The following is a 23,067-nucleotide window of genomic DNA, read 5'->3' on the forward strand; positions in this document are numbered from 1 at the left end:
ATTTTCAAAAACTTTTCTTAAAAAATATTTTGTTTTATATTTTTCGAATTAATGACTTCAAATATTTTTAAGCAAATATACCAAAATAAGTGAGGTTATGTACTACAAACCTACAATACTGAATAATACGCAATAATATTTGAAAACAAAAACACAGTTATACAGTGAAAACAATAAATAAATATTACTGCATATATGTTTCTACAAGTAAATAGTTATAGACATATACATACATACATATGTATGTACGTATGTATATACATATGTATGTATAATATAAAAAATGTAAATTAAAGCAAAACAGCATATACAGACATACAGTAAAGAAGAAAATGTATAAATAAATTATAAAGCCGTTGCATATACAAAATAACAGAAAAAAATATATATAAATTTAAAAAATAACAAAAAATATAATAAAAGTAAAAATAAATAATATAAAAAATATAAATTAATAAATAATATTGTACTATAGTTGGTGGCAAACATATGTGCATATACATACATGGTATCTATTAGGTATACAACTTTATATACTGTATGTATTATGCATTTCTAAGTGTTTAGCTAAGCTTTAAAAGGCAAAATAAGAATAATAATTGAGAAAATATGTATAAATTTGAAAAAAACTATAAATTCGAAAAAAATATAATAAAATTTGAGAGAATGAAACATGAAAATAAAAAAAAGTAAGTCAAAACAAAAAGAAAATAAATGAAGGCATCAAACCCATGCATGCCGGCTTGTATATTACCGTTATAGAAATCATAGCTAAACAATTGCCAGCATAGTAATACAAATTGCAAAAAAAAAAATTACAAAATAAACCAAAAAATGCTTAAAATGCATAAAAAGACAATAGCAGCATTTATTAGAACATTTCATTTTACATTTACGCATACTTTTTTTAGCGACTGTTGAGGTCACTGAAATTTGTGTATGAGATGATTCGATAACATCGTTTACTACAATATTTCAATTCATGTCAAACCCTTCAAATAATTAACGCCAATATTCATACTTACCAACAAATGAAGGCATATGCGAGTGGTTTTCGGCTACTTTATCAATATAAGGCACACCTTGGATTCATAAAGTAAACACTAATTTCGTCTAATTTCGAAAGCATATTTTCTTCGTTTTTTCTTCTACAATTTTTTTTTTGTACACATATAATAAGTGCTAAGTGTAATAACAGCATTTACTATAAATATTTTGTTTAGTAATAAAAAGTGTACTAAAAAATTGTACTAAAATATGTACGAAAATTTTTGTATATAGTATTTAATAAAAATGTTCGAGTGAAGTTTGTGCGCACTTGCATGTACTGTAGTACTTTGTACTAAAAAATTAGTACTAAAAAATTTTCATATTTTTTTAATTCTTCCTTCGGCAACATTTTTTTGTACACATATAATAAGTTATAAACGCAATAATAGCATTTACTAGCAAAAGTTCGCTTTGTATTAAAAAGTGTACTAAAAAAATTTACTGAAAACTGTTCTAAAGTGTGTACAAAAATTTTTGTACATAGTTAAATATTTAATAAAAAGTTGCATATGTAATTTCTTAAGTACCGATGCACTTTGTACTAAAAATTAGTACTAAAAACTTTTCATGAAAAATAACCTATTCATAGTTTTGCAACAATTGTGTATGAAATGTACGGAAATTTGACGCATGTCGGTCATAAAAAGTGTGCACTTAAAAATTATCTACAACGACTACCATTTCCTATCATATCATATGTAGATATGTACTATGTACTAAATTACTATTTCGCAACAATTTTTTAACAATTATTTAAAACTATTTGCACTAAATTGAAATACATGCTTTCTGATACTAAAAATTGCGTGTACTAAAAAAATACGTACCAAATAATAGTACAGCTAACTGTATATTTTTACAACTGACTTTGTACTAATATATTATTTTGTGTACTAAAACATTTATATGTGCATAAATAGCTCTACCGATAGATTATAACTTCTTAAGACGAACTTAAAATATTTATTTATTAATATTTATATTTTAGTACAGTGTAATAAAAATCTCCTGGAAACATATTCGAGTTGGTTTCGACCTCTGGTACTTATTCAAACCGAAAATACCACTCTACCTTTGTCCATACATTTTTTTAATACGTATTTTTTTGTGTTCTCCTTGTGGGCATAGTGCGTGCTAAATGCAACAATAACATGTTCTGCCACTAAGTACTAAAAAGTGGATTATACTCAAACATTTACGAAATTCTGTACTAAAATTTTGTACAAAAATGTGTACATTGTTAAATATTTGCTAAAAAATGTGGCAGTGAACAATTACATACTAAAATTTGTACTAAAAAATGTACTAAATTATGTGCTAAACTTTTGTACATTGTTAAATATGTGAAAATGAACTTTTTAAGTACTTTTACATACCGCAGTACTTTAGTACTAAAAATTAGTACTAAAATTTTACTCAAAAAATGATAATTTCACAATTTTGCAGAAATTTTTGTACGCATAATTTAAAGCTATTTGAGTTTCTTTGTCGACTTAGATATTTATGCACACATATACCAATAATGCGTTTACTAAAAATGTACTAAAAACTAACATTATCAGTTCTAACCAAAAATCATGCCATTTACTGCTGTTGTACATATTAATATTTCAAAGCAAAAGCTTTTGGCTGCATTTACATATACAAAACTAAAAAAAGCATCAATGTGTAATTCGTAAGAAAAACCTAAACAACTCATCGATATTTGTAAATAGCTAAATTTGTAATTACTGAGTATTCTGTATACTAACCATACCACATACATACATACTTACATAGTACTTAGGACTTTCACTATCATAGCAGTAACACGCCTATACTCATGAGCATAGTGTTAAATGCAAATACATAATTCACATTCGGAAGGCTTAAACAAATATTAGGGTGGGTCGGTATTTTACATATGAATACATATTAATAATATTTTCGAACTTTAATCTATTTTAATTTGTTTGCTTTCAAAAATTGGCTCTAAAAAGCAATATAGAACTTAGATCAAAACATTTTTCATGAAAAAATCACTCTCCACTTGAAGGCAAGTAAAACAGGGCTCTGGCGAAGTCGATCAGCCTCAACCTAGTTAGGGATATTTCCCCGTGGAGGCTGAATATACCGACTGTTGCACCAAAGACGCCTTCTTTGCCCACCCTGGGGTTAAAGTCGCCAAGCATGATTTTGATTCAGCTTGCGCTCTAACTGTAGTAAATGCCACAAGAACCCTCTCGCCTCAGTCCTTGTCCCGTCTATCGCATTTCTTTGACGGCGGTGATGTAAGCCTTAACTCTAACGAAGGGCAGCGGCACCTTCCCAATTAAGGGACCGGCCATTCCAGGAGCATGCCATTAAATCATAATCCTTAACACTTTTGCGGGGGTCGTTATCTAAAGGGGCTGGGGCCCTCCATTTAGGTAGGGTTTTTTACGTGGCGGGTTCCAAACCCGTGGAAGCGATGTTTCGCCTTCTCAGTTTAGCTCACCTTCAAAAGGATGTTTTTGGATACTTGGTTTAAGACCAGAAGTCGTGAACTGCTTGAGCCATTTGAAAAAGAATCGTTTATGACCGCTCCCAAGTGAAAGGTGCTCAGAAAACTTTCCTTGATCCGAACGAGGGAGAAGAAAGGAATGGAGTGTTTGAATTTTTTAGTGTAAAAATCAGTTTCACTCGATTTCCGGCAAAACGACGCGCCTTATAAAGGAATGTTATAAGACAAAGTGATAGAAAATGAAGAGATCTATAACTTTTCGTATCAACAACCGAAGTTTTTGTTTTTTTTTTTTAGTTTTTGTCTTGTACAAAAAAGCTTACTTTCTTTCGCCTTGGAGCTAATCCATTTCAGGCAATTGACTTCACTCAACTGCTATAAATTTGTTATGAAAAATATTTAGAAATTATTTTCTTTTTTGTTTTAACCGGCCCACCCTAGTAGATATAAATTCATAAAATCTATAGCGTTTTGTTTAATTTTTCTAAACATGTATGTATGTAAGCGCAACCTAAGTGAGCTATGTTTGGATCAAATATGTAGCTACTAAAGCCAGATAAGAGTATTTGACAAAAAAAAAAGATAACAATAAACACAAATATTTAACAAAATAAAATAAATTGAAATAATTGAATTTGAAAGAAGAAATTGGGAAAAAACCTGAAAAATTAGTGGGTAAGTAAAAATAGAAACAAAAAACAAAAAAAAAAAAAAACAAATACACCATTACCAAAAAAACAGAATTGTAAAATATTGAATTTAAATAAAAGGTGTTTTTTAGGATGACTGGATTTTAATAAGGCATTACTTTTTCGAAATTGGTCACTTTGACAGCTGTTACTTGTTTATTACCCACTTTAGTTTGCCAATTCATTATTTTATTCCTACTTGATAATCTCTTGTCCAAAAAAACACCCTTTATAATTAAAATATGTGCTAAAAAATAGCGAGTAAATACCTGTAGTTACGATCAGTAAATTTAACACTTATTTATATAATTCGATACTTGTTCTTACCATACTAACTTCTAGCATGCTTAATTATTCCACATTTCTAAATATATTGGTGGCCCTGTAGTTATTTCAAGCTTTTCACTTGACTAATGCTGCTATAAACTTTACATATATGTAGTACAAAGCTCCGATGCTAGCAATAAGCTTTGTCTCTTTCACTCAGTCACAAGTTTCGCAATTTTGTTGTCTCTCCAGTGGCGCGCTGGCGATGTTTTCTGAGCGTAAGTGATTGTTGGGTGCTCTTCACTATAGCAAAAGGCGCTCGAAAAGCTTGCGCTTAGTATTATTCGATATTTGTTGCTCTGGCAATGTATGATCGTTTAGGAATAAGGTTACCAGCAACAAAAACCGAACTTTTTAATATTTTTTAAGACAAATTAATTTTGCTTAAAATCAATAAAAAAAAATTACTTTCTACTGAGCTTGTGGCAATTGTAAAAATATATTTTGCAACAGTCCATTTACAAATTACAAAATTTCTTAAGGTGGTATTCTAGTTTAGATGCATAAATGTCAGGTGATTTTTGAACTGTCATAAAAAAACTTTTAATGTTTTTACTATCCATTTTTTTATTAGTTATTTAAAAACATTACATACAACAATATAGAGAAAAGTTAAAAGATTTCAAAACAAATAGCAACCGATGGAGTGGCGGTTCTCAAAAAATTGTTACGTTACTATACCCACGATTTCAACCCTCTTAGCAGTATGAAACTACAAAAAAAAATATTAATCGGGTATAATGCAGCAATGTCTGTTCTACTGAAGAGTCGGAAACAAAAAAATGTTTTACGAATTGGTGACAGTCTTAAAGAAAACATTTGTTATACCATTTTTTCGACCGAGTTAAGTATTTAAAGTATAGTAAAAATTTTAATTTGGGGGTAGGGATAGTCTTTACAAATGACTCTCAAAATTTTCCAGTTAAATCGGTCTAATAAAGCTGGGATATCGTTTTAAAAAATCCATAAAAAAGACTCTCCAAAATTTTCTAAAAAATCTTGGGTATCGTTTTAAAAAAGGCGGTCTTGAAGTGCTTAAAAAAGACTCTTAAAAATTTTCAGTTAAATCGGTCTAAAAAAACTGGGATATCGTTTTAAAAAATCCATAAAAAAGACTCTCCAAAATTTTCAGCTAAATCGGTCTAAAAAATCATGGATATCGTGTTACAAATGTCCATGGAAGAGACTCTCTACAATTTTCGGTTAAATCGATCTGAAAAATCTTAGATATCGTTTAAAAAAACGGTTTTGAGGTTCATAACAAATTTTCTCTAAAATTTCCATAATTTAATAGGTCTGAAAATCTTGCTAAACGTTTAAAAAAAAACAGTTTTGATATATTCTTGATAGTTAAAAGAATAAAAAAATCTATTCCCCCTTTAGAGTATATCACTATATTTACTTCAAAGAATTTTAAATAATGGTGGGTAATTTAGGATCAGAAGCACTTCTATTTTCCCTTCGAACTTCAAAAAGAGCTAGCGTTCACTTTTGACGATTCCCTAGTCATAATACATATGTATAAGGATCATATGATAGCTGACTATGACTATCATTCGGTCTACTTATGTACCAGTTTGATCACTTGTCTAGTAATGGTAGGTTTTCGAGATGTAAGACCTCTTTCAGCGTTAAAAACAATCTCGGAAAATATTTGCGATATTACTAACGTAAAACGACTGAGTTTCACCTCAAGTTCAAAATTTTAGCTGTCTCCATTTAAGAGTTAATAAAACAATACATAGACGACCAGTTTTACGCGTGACTAATATGCGATTTATTTCACAACTGATATATGATATAGTTTTACTAATCGTTTTCCTCGGCGAATTTCAAATACCGAAAAATTCCCGCTACTCAGTGTTCGCTTTTGTTTACACTACCAAGTTCCCCCTGTACCATATGTTTGAGTAGAAAAAAAAGAAGAAAAACTCATTAAACCAAGCAGCTGACTGATATACTATATATATATATTCATATATATATACAGTTATAAGTACATATGTATATATGTATTTCCAAACAAAGGGGTAAGATCAAAGCCAACACATACTCCATATACAAACTATATGAGCGAAAGTACTCAATGCAAACAAAACACACGCCAATGGAGTACAACAAATCGCCAAATGCAGCTATAAACAATTCCGTCAAAAATCGACAATCAGCTGAGCTATAGTTTCCACAAATATACGAAAACAAAGCCAAATGCCATTAACTAAATAAAGCAACGCTCAGCTAACTCAGAACACTGGATCTCACTGATTGGGTCAAAGAGAGCGTGTACATTATAGAAGAGAGCACAAAGTCCAAAACAATGATAGAGGCACACAGCGCAAAGCAGCTAGTTGGAGTATAGTCTGGTTGCTTATGCACCTTCATTTGAGCCTTGCGTTTTGAGATAATTTCATATTATTGCGCAAATATCTGCAGAAAATAAACAAAACTTATTTTTTTTTTAAATATTAACAAATATGAGTTATTCTCAATTATGTAAAAATATGAAAATCGTAGATACCACCGTTACCCTTTATGACTACGTGCAACGGCAGCACTGATTGGAGAAAATTTTTTAAGATTTGGCGCTCTCTAGCGTCTAGCCGCGTTATCAATACATTCCACACACACTAGCTGGCTAGACCCACAATGCGCTGCCAACTTGTGCATGGATCGCTGTGGGGCCACTTGCTAGCCAACAGCCAAATTCAGTTCACTAACGACTTGACGATGTAAAGGTTGTGTTTTTTGCCGCTTTGTTTGCGAAAGTTTATCGTGAAATCGTGTAAATTGCGTACTAACTTACTGAAGTAAAGACGTGCGTTTGTTAAGTTGTGGGAAATTTAGGAAATAAAATTGTTGTTTGTGAAATAAATTTTCTAAAATATTATTAAAAATAATAAAAGTGTGTAATCTGTAAATTATGGAAATTTTTTCGATTTGTGGCAAGTGAAAGCAAGTGTTTAATTGCAAGTTTACACAACTCTTTTCTAACTAAAATGCTAAGTTATGAAAATTTTGCTATAAATTTATTGTGAAAGAAAATTATTGTCATAAAAACTTAAAGTGTGTTGTAACTGAAGGTATGGAAATTTAAGTTCTCAACTGAGTGGAAGCATTATTTAAAAATATTTACTAATTCTTCGATATCATTGTTCTCGCGCCTGTTCAGTTATATTTTGTGCTAATATCTATTATTGACATAATCAGATTTAAATGTTAATCTTAATTTTATGAATTTTTTTAGTATTTCAATTGAATACGGAATATTCTTAGTCAATTTTGAATATTTAAAATTTTTTAGGGGACATTTTTTTAATTTTTTTAATTAAAAAAAAAAAGAATTTAATTTTTTTAATTCAAATTAAAAAAAAAAGAATTTAATTATTTAATTCAAATTAAAAAAAAAAAAGTTTTTAATTTTTTTAATCCAAATTTTTTATTTAAATTTTTTTTTAATTCTTTTTCTACTGTTATATACTGTTTTCATCTTAGTTTTATCAAATTATATAATATTAAATTGAATTAAAATTTTTCTAAATGTTAATACTATGGAAAAATTTTTTTTATTTACATCACAGCACCTAAAACTAGTTTAAAAAATTTAAATACAAAAAATTATGGAAGAGGTTTCACTTACATAAGTGTAAATTTTTTTAAGTTTGTTAAGTAATTAGCATAAAAAATTAAAATTTTTTAAATAAATTAAATATTAATTAATTATAATTTTTTAATTTAAGCAGTATAAACAAATTTTTAAATTATATGATATATTATACATATAGTAATAACCGATTTTTATAGTAATGTTTTTAAATTATTTTAAAATAATTATTAAAGAAAACAATTAAAAATTTAAATTTAAACAAAAGATTTAAATGTTTATAAATATTAATAATTAATTATTATTTTTATTTTAATTAGTAATACCCAATTTTTAAAGCTCATTTTTGAATTATTTTTAATTAAAACAATTTTATTTATTTTAATAGGTAAAAGCTAATTTTTAAAATAAAGAGCTAAATTATCTTTAATTAATCAATATTTTTTTTTTTACTTTTTTGAATATTTTAATTTTTTTTTAAATTATGAATATTTTAAAAATATTTTTGAAAAATTAATTGTTACTAATGAAAATAAAAAAAAATAATAAATTATTTTATTTTAAGCAACAAGCATAAACATCTTAAAATTTTTGCAATACAATTTTTGATTATTTATTATTTAATAAAAAAGTAACAAAAAACTATTGATTAAAAATTAATAATTAATTAGAATATTTATGTTAAAAATTAGGTATTACTAATAAAAATAAAAAATATTTAAAACTTTTATAAAATATTTCTTTTAATGCAACAATTAATGTATTATAAAATAATAATGTATAAAAACTTTTCTAATTATTTTTTTTTAATATTTTTATTTATATTGTTTTAATAATTTGCAATCTATTTTTATTGAACTAATTTTGCACAAGTCAGTGTTATCGTTAATTAATAATTAAAAGTATATTTTTTAATATTTAAAATTTTTTATTGATCTTTTTTAATATTTTGATTTTTTTTTAATAATTTGCAAATTAAACAAAAAAATTAAAAAAAATATATATTTAACTAATTATTAATTTATAGTAAAGAAGCAAAATTAGTAATTATTAATTAAATAATTATTTTTTATTTAAAAAATTAATTAAAATCCAATTATAAAATTTAATTAAAAACTGCCTATTAACTTTACTTTGCATTACAGAAAATATTACTAAGAGAATAAAAGCAATGCAACAAAGGTGTCAAGTGTGGTAAACACTTTGTGTAAATGTTTCAGTTTTTCCAAGAAAAACTTACATAATTTTGTGAAAAAATTTTTTTAGAATTTAATTAATTACAAAAATTAATTACTGGCAAAATTAAGTGAACTATAAAAAAATTAATGACTTAATTAATTATAAAAATTAATTAATTACAATAATTAATAAATTACAGCGTTTAAGGAAAAACAATTTATTAAGAAATACAAAAAAAAATAAAACAAATTATTAAGAAGTACCTACATAAATTAAAAAAAAAAACTGTTACTTTAATTGTGTTTACAAATAATAAAATTTAATACTTTAATAGTGCTTATAAAAGAAATAAACTCTACCACCAAAAAAATTGCTACCACAAAACTTTGGCCGATAATTCAGCGAAAATAGAATTTACCGCACAAATTATCGACTAATTTTGTTGTCAAACTAAAGTGCCAGCAAAATACACAAAACTGCAATAACAAAAACATTAAGCAAAATTAAAATTGCCACATTTCGTCATCAGACCAAAAATTGCCGCATTGCAGCAGCAGCGTTTGCATGTAAGTAAGTGTCCAACAATTTACATTTGCATTAGGCTACCAACACATGCACACATTACAATTAATTTATATACATATACACAAAACTCATGAGTGTGTTTGTGCGTTTTCACCAAATTAAGCCCGCTAGCGTGAGCGGGTGTGTGCGTTGCGCACATTATGCACGCGGCCAAATGAATGGAAAATGAAGACATGAGCAGCAAACGCAAAAAAAAAAAACACACACACACACAAAAGTAAAGTGTCTCAAAAAAGTGGTTGTAGCAAAATTACGAGCTTTCGCACGCGATGCGTTTGTGGGGGTGCCTTATGCCACGAGCCAAGAGCAGCGAACGCAAACAGCTCATTTGCCCGCATGTTTATAGTTTTCAATTTGGTTATTATTTTGGTTTTGTTTTCCATTTCTTTGTTATTTGTTTTTTACTTTTTTGTTGCTGTTTCTTTTTTTGTTGTGCAAACAGCTTGAACTTTAATTACAGTTTGAATGTCATATAATATAACAAGTATACATATACATATATGTATTATTTACTTCCGCCACTCACCATACACTTTTTGTTGTTGTTATTTGCCGCTAGCTATTCGTTTTTGGTTTTTTCAAACCAAATTTCGTGCATTTTTTCAAAAGTGGCTTTTTCACACGCCACCGAATTGACATAGATACCAACAAATACAAAAAAGCAATGGCATATTTGCTCAAACACTCCACCGGAATAATTGCGCTCGCAGTTTGACCTACATTTTTGTCCTAATTTTGGCAGTTTACAGTGACTTTTCACCTTTTTTTCTAATTTTCTCCATTTCGTTGACTCCATTTTTGCCATGCTTCAAACACTTCCCTGGAGTCACAGGTTACTCATCGCGTGTATATCTGGAGACAATGCCATGTGCTCTTTTCATAAATCACCCGTCGGCCTGACAGTTGTATTGTCCTAAAATCAAACAAAAGCATTTTGTCAATCGATCGACTTATGCTACTGCCATGTCCACGTAACGTTTGTTATGCCTTGGTACTACCTTCTCCTGAAAACACTTCACGTTTACCTCACACTCTATTTTTATGCTACACACCCTGCTTTCGTAGTTTTTCCAAGTTCTGTCGCTTTTTGGCTTACACTCTCGCTTAAGTTCTCTTCCATTTTCATCTTTTTCCACTTTTTCACTAATTTCTAACCTTTATTGTTATTTTGCTCACCCCTTGATATTAGAGCATTTGCGTACAACCCCCAAAAAGTTAATGCCCTCTAGTTTCCTTATATTTATTGCATTCGTTTTGCTGTTTTTTGAGTGTTTTGTTTGTTGTGTTTTGCCACTAGTTTTCTTTTTCTTCTCTTTCTATTTCTTTCTTTATTATTCTCACAATCTTTGGCTGTCTAGCTCGGTTTATTATGTTCTTGTTTTTTTTGGCCTTTGTTATATTATTTTTTGCTTTGTCGTCTGTCGCAGCTTTATCGCTTTATTTAACGACGCTTTGATAAGCCATTGCGACACCGGCATCGGTATTATCGAACTTTTTGCATATTTATTCTTGCTTAGATACAATGCTTGTCTATATGAATTTTACAATACAGGAATTGCCTTTTTTGGGATACATACCATTATAGTTTCACATATTCCAAATTACTGAGGGTGCCGATTGGCTTTGACAATTTTCATAGAATTAATGGAAGAACTAACTATGAGTTCCGTGAAGAAGTCAGAACTGTAAGCGGAATTAAAGAACATATTAGCAGGAATATGGAGGAGATTGATTCCATGATCTCATCAAACTATTAAGAACAGTCATATAGTTATATGGTTAAGAAACCGCTCTATGATCTCATGCTTCTGATCACATTATCCAGAACAAAATAGTCATTTAGATCAGTTGAGAACACATGGAATCACACATTCATGCTGGAAACCTTTGTTACGGATTGGAGGTTTCTTTTTTTAATTCTCCTTTCATATAGCTGCTTTATTGCTTCGAGTATATTTAGTTAGATCCAAAATTTTGTTTACCAAGTTCCTTTCCCTTACTACATCTGTGTGAAGTGCAAGTATCTGGATCTTTGCTCTCAATACTCCTCATACAATTTGAAGGTCGTTTTCAAACGTAGATAAGAAACTGCTGTATGACCCCACGTTATAAACTCTATATATAATGAGAATAAACTATAAAAAAGCAACAATTTCTCGTTTATGATTCAATACATTATTCCATAAGGAAATGCTTTAAATATAAACAAAAAAAGATAGTTTTTTTTTTAAAGTGAAACTGCTTTAAAAATAATATGAGATCTGAAAATATCGGTCAAAATAAAAAAATGGAAGAAAAAATCAAAAATTGGTTAGAAAGTTTTAGGTAATAAAATAAGAGACCAAAGCCAGTTAGATACATTAACGTTTAGAATTATAAGTTTATTTTGTATTAACTTCGAACAACGAAAACAGAAAAATACTCTTATTTTTAAGTCATAATTTTTAATAATTTAATTTTTTTTAATGCGTTTAATCACCAGCTTACCTAGTTTAAATCCTGGCAATTATCCAAATTGTCATCTTGGTAAAATTTCGAATAATTTTGGGAAAATCCAAACAATTTTTTGCATAATTTATAGCTGTGGTTTCCTTTCAGCTTCTGTATTTTATTATATAAAAAGCTTATGCGCCTTTACTATTTGACGCATTTGCTTAATAATGTCAAATATTCACAACAAAAATGTCAAATAAATTTATTTTTAATTTTTTAAGCACAATATTAAAATTTGTATAAGCATTTACAATTGCTGACACTTTTATGCATTTTTAAATGTGTGCATTAAGAATTTTTAAAATATTTTTGTTTATCTGGAAAAGATAGATTTTCAAATATTTTAAAGTTAACATTGAAATATACACATTTGGCATTAATTTCATTTTCCTAAGGACATTGTTGCATGTAGGATAGAGAATTTATCTTTTATAGTCGAAGTTCCTAGAGGGATAGCTGTAAAAGTAAAATAATGAATATGAGAAGAAGAAATTGACTTAATTTATTTTCAAAATCTATGTCGTCCCTCTCAAAGTAATCTCCCTTGACACCAATACATTTATGCCAACGTTTCTTCTAATCCTCGAAAGAGTTTTTTAAGTCAATTTCCGGAATAGCCTTCAATGTGCCTAGCGATTCAGGTTTAATGTCTTCAATAGACTCAAAACGATTCCCCGGAGCAGTCTATATTGGTTCAAAATTTGACGAAAAACTCACGAAGAAACAATGCATTATGCGATGGTGTATTATCGTGGTGCAAAACCCAAGAGTTGTCTGTCCATAATGATCCACAATGATTTATGAGCTGCTTTGACATGGTTCTTTCGGCTTCGGCTCACCTTTGTCACGATATTCGGCCGATTGATCATCTGTTTCTGAGTCGTAAGCATATTTCGAGGACTCGTCGCCAGTAATAATACGTTTCATGACATCCTAATAGTCGGAAAGATTGTTTCACAGACGTGAACGTGACGCAGTTTTTCGTAAAAATTGAGTGATTTATGAAGCAATCGTGCTTTCACTTTTCTTAGGTCCAAATTATCTTTCAAAATGCGTTTCACCGATCCTTCCGGAATTCCAACATTGCCAGTAAGATCTCTAACTGTTGATCGTCGATTCTCAAGCACGAACTGCTTTATTTTATTGACTTGTTGATCATCTGTTAAAGTTGATGGCCATTCTGGACATGGTTCGTCGTCAACGCGTTCTCGCCCTCGTATCCAAAAGACTTGAAGTTTCGCGCCGCAGTCGGTAATAATTAAACACCTTCATTTACTTTTTCAGACTTTACCACTCATCTCTGCTTCTTATTAAACCATTAATTGCTTGCCGTTATTTAAATTAGCTGTCTGCTCAAACAAACTCGTGCATTTGTTCCTAAAAGGATGCTCAAAAGCAACTTTCAACATTTTATAATGTTCTAAAATTATTGGCTGTAATTTTTCTCAATTTTACATTCACTTTTATTTGCATAACTCACATTGAACATGGCAATTTTTATGTACAACTACAATGCTGTAGGGAAATTTCGAATAAATACAAACAAAAAATAAATTGCGCAAGATTTTTAATTATATCCATTACATTACAAATTAAGCAAACAATTCGCCGCAGTTAAACAGTGTTAATCAACCACCCGCTAGGTAACTTACAAAATGTACATTAGGGTGGTTAAAAAACACGATTTTTTTTTTATTAAACAAATCTGAAAGAATTTATTCTATAGTGACTTTTTTTCTTATAACTCGAATCAAAAAGAGTTCAGCATAAAATATTTTAAATTTCCTTCCTTTTCCAATTTTTTTCAATAAGCATAATTTCGAAATTCGAAGTTAAATATTTAGATTTTGAAGGCTTACTTCGAAGAATGTAGAAAATTTTTCTCTTTTTTTTTCTTATGACGTAATATAAAAAAGTGTGACTATAAAATATTTAAGATTTCCTTTCTTTTCGAAATTTTCAAAAAAAAAATTATAATTACTTTTATAATTACTAAAAATTAATTAATATAAGATTAGTTTAATATTTTAAAAGTAGTTCTACTTCTAATACATTCTTCGAAGTAATCCTTCAAAATCGACTTGATACGAATTTCGAAATTATGCTTATTGAAAAAAATTCAAAAAGAAAATAAATCTAAAATATTTTATACTCACAATTTTCTACATTCTCGAAATAAGCCTTCAAATGCAAAATATTTGAGTTCGAATTTCGAAATTATGCTTATTGAAAAAATTAGTATTAATTGTTGTATGTAACTTTCAAGAATTTAGCAACATGGGTGCCATGTTATAAGTGATCAAAAATGGACCAGTATTTTTTAAATAGAAAATGTTAACTTTTTCGAACTTTCCGGCTTTGATAACTTACAGCAACTGTCATATAAATTTGTATTAGAGAAAAGGTAGTTTATGTCCATGTTGTTGAGTTTTAAATAAATACTTACTATAATTAATAATAATACTTAATAAGAAGCCTTACTTCGAAATTCTAAGCCAAATATTTCAATTTTGGAGATTAACCATGAAAATCGCACAAGTTACCTTTAACTTATGGCTTAACCCGAAAAAAAAACAAGTTACCTTATATGTAGTAATAATTATGTATATATAATATATTATATAGTATAGTATATATAATAGTTAATAAATTTAAAATAAAAATCAAAAAAGATTTTATTTACTCCTTAAAATGTAACCACCCTAATATGTTGTTATTAATGAGTAATTAAGGTGCTGCAGATTTATGTAATCTATAATAATTGTTTCTTGGTTTATTTATTTGTTGATTTCGAAATGATTTTCATCAAATATTTTGGCTTGTGTTGGTGCAGGCATTTTATTTTTTTCGTAAACATTTTTTTATCATTCCGCTCTTTGTTACTTACATATGTACATACATATGTATGTACATATATATTTGTGTATGGTATGTATTATTACATGTACATATATTTAGCTTTCAATTAATTTTCTATACTAATTAATTCATAAATATTTACAAGTGTTTTGCTACTAGGCATGTGTATATTCGTGGGCTCTCTCAAAATTTTTTGTTTCGCGATTTCGGGATTAATTTTAGTTTTTTGGTATGGATCTTATAAAACATTTTTTTAACAAAAAATTTCATGAGTCCCGAAATAATTATACCGAAATTTTTAATTTTCGGGGTTGAAAAAACCTACTTTCCATAATTTTAATTTTTACTCAGCGGAAACTATTTGAAGCAAACAAATTAATTATTTCACAAATCCCGAAATTCTAAGTTTTCGGGATTGATTCATCTATGAGTCCCGAAAATTAAAAATTAATATTATGAAACATGAGTTAAATTTAAATTAAGATTTAAAATCACGGGATTGATAAAACTTGTGTTGCACGATATTAATTTTTACAAAGCGGAAACTATTTAAAATAAAGCAAGTGAAATATTTTACCGATCCCGGATTTTTACGTTAAAACAAAAATAATTAATTATATCATAAATCCCGAAATTTAAAAGTTTAAATTTTTCAAGATTGATAACACTAATATGCATTTGGACTTACATCTCTTTATTTGATAAAAAAAAATAACTTTAAACAAAGTAAATGAAATATTGCTTCGATCCCGAAATATTTCCATTTTCGGGATTAACAACACTTATATGAATTTACATGTGTTTAGCTATTGTAATAAAAATAGTTTACAACAAACTAGATTAAATATTTTGCTGATCCCGAAATATTTGCGTTTCGGTACTGCCAACACTAATTTGTATGGTTACATTAAATTTGCTTGTGTATCTAAATTTAAAATCCTGCTGTGTTTGTGGCATTGATGAACTGCTACATGCAGGTAATTTCGTTGTAAGCATTAGCTGATTGACTTATAAAGTTAAGCAAAATTGGAAAAAAAATCAATATTGGCTATACGGGGGAAAAGCACAAAAAATGGGATTTTTGGAAAATTTTTTTTTTTTTTTTGGATTTTGAAAATATTTTTATCAGAAAGCAGAGATTTTTTTACATAAAATTGGATGACTCAAAATTTTTTTCACTCAATTTTGAGGTCGTTAAAAAATAAAAGAAATAGTCATTTTTTATTTTGGTCTATATTATGATATTCTAAAGTTTCGTCAAAATCGGAGAACCACGGGTACAAAACCATGTCGCCAATTGATGAAATGGGCCCATGCGTTTTATATTTTTTTATAAAAAAATTTTTGATGATTTTTTTTAAGAATTCTTTTTTTAATTTTACAATATTTTAAATTATGTAAATAAGCTTAATTTTTTCATATTTTAATTTTTTTTTTAAATAATTGAATATTTTTTATTTTATTATTTACGTTTTCTTATCTAATTAATTTTTTTTATGAAACAAAATTTTTTAAGCAATTATTTTTTTATGAAAGTTTCTTAGGAGTATTTAAAAAAAAAAAACATTTGTTTATAAATCTTTTGAAACATTTTTTCATAAAAGAATTTAAAAAAAAATTTTCTTAAAAAAAATATTTTCTTAAAAAGTTATTTTTTTTTATAAAGTAATTAAAAATATTTTCATACAAATTAAGAAAAAAATTATACAAAGAGATTTTCTTAAAATTATGACATTTTTTTTCTGAAACATTTTTTATGATTTTTTTTATGACTTTTTTCTTTTTATTTTTTTATCAATTTTTTATTTAATTTGTTAATGAAAATTTTTAATTTTTTAATGAAAATTTTTTAATTTTTTTGGTGAAAATTTTTAATTTTTTTTAGTGAAAATGTTTAATTTTTTAAATCATTTAATGATTTAAAAAATTTTGTTTTTTAATAAAAAATGGTAAATCTATATTTAAATATTTTTTTTTTTCAGATGCTTCGATATTTATGCCTAGTATGATGTGTTAGTAAGAATAATTTGCAAAAAAAAATCATAAATTAAAAAAAATTTAATTGCAAAAAAATTTTTCTTAAAGAAAACATAAGTAAAAGTGTTACAAAACAAAGATAATTTTTTAATTTATTTCAAAACATTTGAAAAAGTGCAACAAAAAGTGAAAAAAATAATTAAAAAGTGAAAAAAAAATATTTTTCGGTGTCTGTAAAAATTCAAAAGTAAGTGCAAAAAAAAAAAAATGTGTGCAATGTGTTAAAAAAATTTAAGTGCAAGCTAGTTGAAGATAAAGTAATTCAACGAGTACCAGGCAATACACAGGATCTCGTGCAACATTCAACACCTACAACAACAGCGACATATTCACCATAGCACAATGTACGTCGTGTTGCTGCTTTTTACGCTGTCGCTGGGACTGACCAAAGGCGCCGTATTACCAGGTATGTTCCCAGAAAAGTTATAAAAAATGTACATAAAAAGTTTGAAACAAATATTTAACAAACAACAATACTCAAACACACACACACACACTCATGCATGTATGCTTGCACGCACCGTTAAACAGGTGAGTTGCTAAGCAATGCGGTCTAAATCTTTATACTTAGCGCTTGCCTCATTGTCAAGCTATGCAAGCAGAAAAAAGTAGCAAATACAACGAAAATAGCAATGCTTTTGCAATTGTTGAGTGAGCAAGTCAGTGAGAAAAATCAGCGCAGATCAAAACGAAAAAAAATTAAAAAAAAAAACACACGCGTACATAGACTTATACCCACACACACATTAATTTACTCCCATACAGCCGATTTATGTACTCACTTGCACTGCGCTAATGAGCTGTTTGATTATATTTTCATTAGTGCCTGCACAACAACAACAACAGCAGCAGTTAGTGATTCAATTTGCCTCAAAAATTTCAATAATTTCACTTTTGTTTATATTTCAAAATCGCATTAACCAATGTGCATGTGTTTCGAAAACAGCAAGAAGACCGACCTTGCCTGCTGATGAAAATAAAGAAAATCTCTTTGTTGTATTTACTTTTTGCGTTTGAAATTTTGTAAAGCGGTTTTATGTTTTTTTTTAAGATTTTTTTTATTATTTTTTTTTAATTTTTTTGACGTCACTGTTTCTAAATTCATAATCCGTCTGCTGCCAAATGTTTTTGCACTCATTTGGCGCATTTACATTTTCGTTTTCACTTTCGATAATTTATGTAAGCAGTTTGGTGATTGCATATGACTTTTTGGTCTGACAAGTTGTTCGAAATATGCCGTGATTTGAGATATCAAAAAGAAATTTATGAATTTTTAAACCTTTTTAAAAGTCTAATTTTCAATATTTTCATTTCTCATTTTAATTTCACAACTTGCAACATATTTATTTTTCAAATGATTTGTGTAATCATTCCATCTAAATATTTCAAATTTTCAATATTTTATTTTTGATGTCTCAACTTCGAACATAAATATTTTGCAAACGATTTTTCCTAATAATTTACCAAATCATTTCAATACGGGTTTTCACGCTTTCAAATAAAATGCGCCCATCACTTGCTTAACATAGAACCTAGCTTGAGTATTTTTTACTTATCTTAGACAGTATTTTAACTACCTCTATTGGATCCAACAAAATCGCCCTTCTTTTTTGCATTTCCACTACTTTTTCGCTGTAATGATGATTTTGCCACGAATGTTTTGGCTTGAGCTCCTGAATGGTTCGGAGATTGCTGCCGCAAACTTTGTTTCAAAAATATCCCTTATAAAAATAAATCAGGTGGAGTCAAATCTGAAGATCTGTGAAGTCCTCATATAACGGACCATCTGGTCGTCAATGGAAAATGTTTAGCATAAACTGAATAGTTCGCGTCAGAGAAAGTTCCTAGAAGCAGGAAGACAACAGCTGTAATGGCTGCTGGAAAGCGGCTAAATATATACAAGTGCCTTCCAGGAAGCGTAATAGATAGATTAATCAGGGTCACATAGAATGCCTAGGGACTTACAGGATCGCCAAGATCATGTGCAAGGGAGCGGAAGTAAAACACTAATACTTTGTGCTCACATAGTCTCGTAAAGACCGCAAGACGGCTGTTGAGCCGTATGTATTTTGATACTTAGTGTCACTTTTTATTAAATCAATGATGGGTGTTCCATGGTTCTCTGCCACAATAGGCAGCATAGGGTGGGTTCGTAAGACCCATTTATAAATTTTAGTTTTAAAAATTAAGCACAAGTTTCGAAAATGAACTAAAAAATAAGTAAAAACGTGAAAATGTGAGTTTCTTATTAAAAAGAACGATCTTCTAACCACATTCCAGAAAATATTTAAAGACAGTGGTAGAACAACTCTCTCTAATTATATGCATACCAAAAGAAAATTTGCAAAATATTTTGCTGATTTTTTTTCGTTTCATTCTCTAAGTCAAAACAATTTAAGCAGCTACCGTTGGGACTATACAACTGTAAACCTGTATGCATGTATTTATGTATTTGTACCTCTCAAGCGCTGATTCATATATTTTTTCGCGTTTGTTTCAACGTGAACTTTCTATAGTTTCATTCACATTCATTCATAAAAATACAGCAGCATTCAGACTAAACTTATATTTGAGCATACAAAGCTACATAAATACATATATATGTATGAATTTTTAAATATACGTTTGCATATAAGTGATTGTGCGTGATGTTTTGTATGCGAACGCAGCTTCTCTCTCTTCTGCCGCGCCGCAGCTTTTTTGTACGACTGCTGTGCGCATGTGATCTCTCAGCTGCTTCACTTTGCTGTCTTTGCACGTCAAATTATGAATATTTCATTAGTTCTTTTGCGCGCTTAAATATAAACAAGTATATAGTATATATGTGGATATAGTAAAGACATAACTGTATACACACAGAAGTCACATTGAACTTCATTGTTTTGTGTGGGCGTTTGTGTGTCACCAAACCACAATACTTTGGCGCGACAAATGCACAGCCATATTAGTTTGTATGTATATTTTTATATATATGTACATATGTATATGATATACGTCTATACTTATTGCTTTTCGGCCCCGATTTCAACATTTAACGCGATATATTATTTAATTTACTTTTCCTAACTTTTCTTCTGCGTTTGCCTTCGACCACTTTCGCAAATTTCTTAGCGCTTCAACAACACGAATTACTCTCCGTTCATCGTGAATCATATAGTGACTTTCATATTTCACATATAATGCCTTGAATTCGCACAATTTATCGTAGTTTGGCATTTTCAAGTAATTTTTTTGTGATTTTAGTTTCATTTTCTTTGTTTTCTTGCCATACAGTCACCTGCTGCTGTTCCAAAGTCCACAACTTGCGTTTAGCAACAGCGGCTTCTGTCTGTAGTTTTGGTGCAAAGTTGCAAAATGCTTGTATTTGCTAGTAGATAGCGGCGTCATAAAGATATACGCTAGCGTTGTGACGTCATTATTGCTTTTTTGAGTATTTTTTTATCGTATCGAAAATGCATAACGCATGATTCACTTTGGATTTCCTAAGAAATCGACATTGCTGTTGTTACTATCGAAATTTTAGTTATGTGCGAAATTCGAATCAATAATAAATGCTTGAAAATGGTTTTCAAAAACAGAATTTGAACCGATTTAAAAATGTTTGAAATTGGTTTTCGAAAAAAAATTCGAAACTCGAACCAACATATATGTATGTAAATGTTTGAAAATGGTTTTCGAAGCAAAATTCGAACTTTTGTATAAATGTTTGGAAATGAGTTTCGAAAAAAAATTCGAAATTCGAACCAATATTTAATTTTTTTAAAATGGCTTTAGAAAAAAATTCGAAATTCCAACCAATATATAAATGTTTGAAAACAAAATTCGAATCAATATTTAAATTTTTCAGAACGGCATGCAGAATGGTCATACATTTACTATGTGTGAAAATGATTTTTAAAAATAAAATTCGAAATCCAAATCAATACATAAATGTTTGAAAATGGTTTTAAAAGAAATTTGAAATTCCAACCAATGTTTGAAAATGGTTTTCGAAAAAAATTCGAAATTCGAACCATATGTAAAGGTTTGAAAATAATTTTCGAAAAAATTTCGAAATTCGAATCAATATATAAATGTATGAAAACGGTTTGCGAAAAATTCAAAATTCGAATCATTATTTAAATTTTTAAGAATGGTTTTCAAAAAAAAAGTCGAAATTCGAATAAACATATTCATATATTTATGTGTGAAAATGATTAAAAAAATTGGAAATTCCAAACAATATATAAATATTTCAAAAAGAATTTCGAAAAAAAATTCGAAATCCAAACCAATACATAAATGTTTGAAAATGGTTTTCGAAAAATATACAAACGCATAATTAAAAAAACCTTTTCTTGGCTGCACCCAAGCTTAAGACCGAAAATTTCCTACAAGGCTGAGCTTTACAGTTAAAAAAACTAATTTTGATAATGATTTATTCACTAGAGAAAAAAATGTATTTCTTTAAGACAAAACAAATTTTAACCGTTAGTATCTTTTAAACGGTTAGGTTTACGAAATAATAAAATTCTGAAAACGAAACATTTTTTTAAGCAGCTGGTAGCAGCTAGATACACAGAAAATTCAAATTTTATGGGGAATGTTTATCATCATTTGAAAGAATATTCTTTGGCATTTATTTGTATTATCTCTTTCAAATGTTGGCCGCGGCTACGTCTCAGATGGTCCATCCGTTGAGTCCAATTTTCGATGACTCGTTCAAGCGTTTCGACTGGTAACTGCCGAATGACACTCGTGATGTTTTGCTCCAAGGGCTGAATCGAAGCGGGATTGTCCGCATAGACTTTAGACTTTACATTTCCCACAGGAAAAAGTCTAACGGTGTGATATCACACGATGTTGGTGGTCAATCGACCGACCCAAAACGTGAAATTATCTGCTCACTGAATTGTTCTCTCAATAAATCCATTGATTGTTGCGATGTGTGGGAAGTGGCGCCGTCCGGTTGAAAACAAATTATTTCAAAAATATGTTTTCAAGTTCTTGGTTCATGTGTCTTCTGCATATTTTTTTGTCAATCTGACATCTTAAGCTATGTGATCAAAATATAATCTCTGCTGTTTACCAGCCTTATTGAGTCTCAATACACTCTATATTATTTTAGGTAGTAAAGTACTGTCTGCAGGCCATTCATTTTCATTAGTTATTATATGTCATCTTCACAGAGTTAAATATACAAATACAAAGCTAAATAAACTCAACTGTTAGCACACAATTTAGAACACTTGCAGAGATAAATTGTCTTAAATTACCTTTCCCTGTGTGGTTCGGATATTCAACGATAGGCACTTGTTAATTAAGACCAACTATTCGTTTTGTTTTAGCTGCGAAAACCTCTGAGTCTCTACACTCTCTCTTTTTGGAATAACCTCTACTTTTGTTTTTAGATGACAACAAATATGCAATTTCCTGAGTACAATCCTTGGATTTGTGTGCTGAAGTAACATTTTCAACTCAAATATCTTTAAATTGTATTTGAAAAGTCCTCTTAATGCAGCCAATAAATCGCTGTCAATATAATAATTATTTAATACGAAGGAACACTGTATTTACTCCGTTTTTTAATTTGAAATTTTTTAATTTTGTATTTGCTATCATTCAATATTTCCTTGGCTGGGTATGAATCACTCTTGACGCATCTGATTAAGTGCGTATATATGATAAATGCCCTCACGATTGCATGAGTGGCAAGTACTCGAGAACAGATGTATGAATTCTTCTATGTATGTGGTTAGGTATTCAGTAAATCACTTATGCCTAGG

At 28.8% G+C, this 23,067-nt stretch overlaps 1 protein-coding gene across 6 annotated transcripts in view; it reads left to right on the top strand.

Moving 5' to 3' along the window:
- The first annotated feature begins 9,571 nt into the window (after positions 1 to 9,571).
- The window catches only part of LOC126763090 (uncharacterized), a 281,618-nt gene continuing 268,122 nt past the window's right edge, over positions 9,572 to 23,067 (top strand). For 4 of the 6 annotated variants that reach the window (XR_007667554.1, XR_007667553.1, XM_050480291.1 and 1 more), the window contains exons 1-2: positions 9,572 to 9,898; positions 17,248 to 17,708. Coding sequence is in view for 3 of the 6 variants with exons in the window: in XM_050480289.1 (XP_050336246.1) it covers positions 17,645 to 17,708 (64 nt within the window). In the remaining 3 variants the exon portion in view is untranslated. The remainder of the gene's footprint in view (positions 9,899 to 17,247; positions 17,709 to 23,067) is intronic. The other 2 variants (XM_050480290.1, XM_050480293.1) reach the window with 2 other exon arrangements.

The sequence above is a fragment of the Bactrocera neohumeralis genome, chromosome 6, assembly GCF_024586455.1.
Source record: "Bactrocera neohumeralis isolate Rockhampton chromosome 6, APGP_CSIRO_Bneo_wtdbg2-racon-allhic-juicebox.fasta_v2, whole genome shotgun sequence".
Taxonomy (NCBI): Eukaryota; Metazoa; Arthropoda; class Insecta; order Diptera; family Tephritidae; genus Bactrocera; species Bactrocera neohumeralis.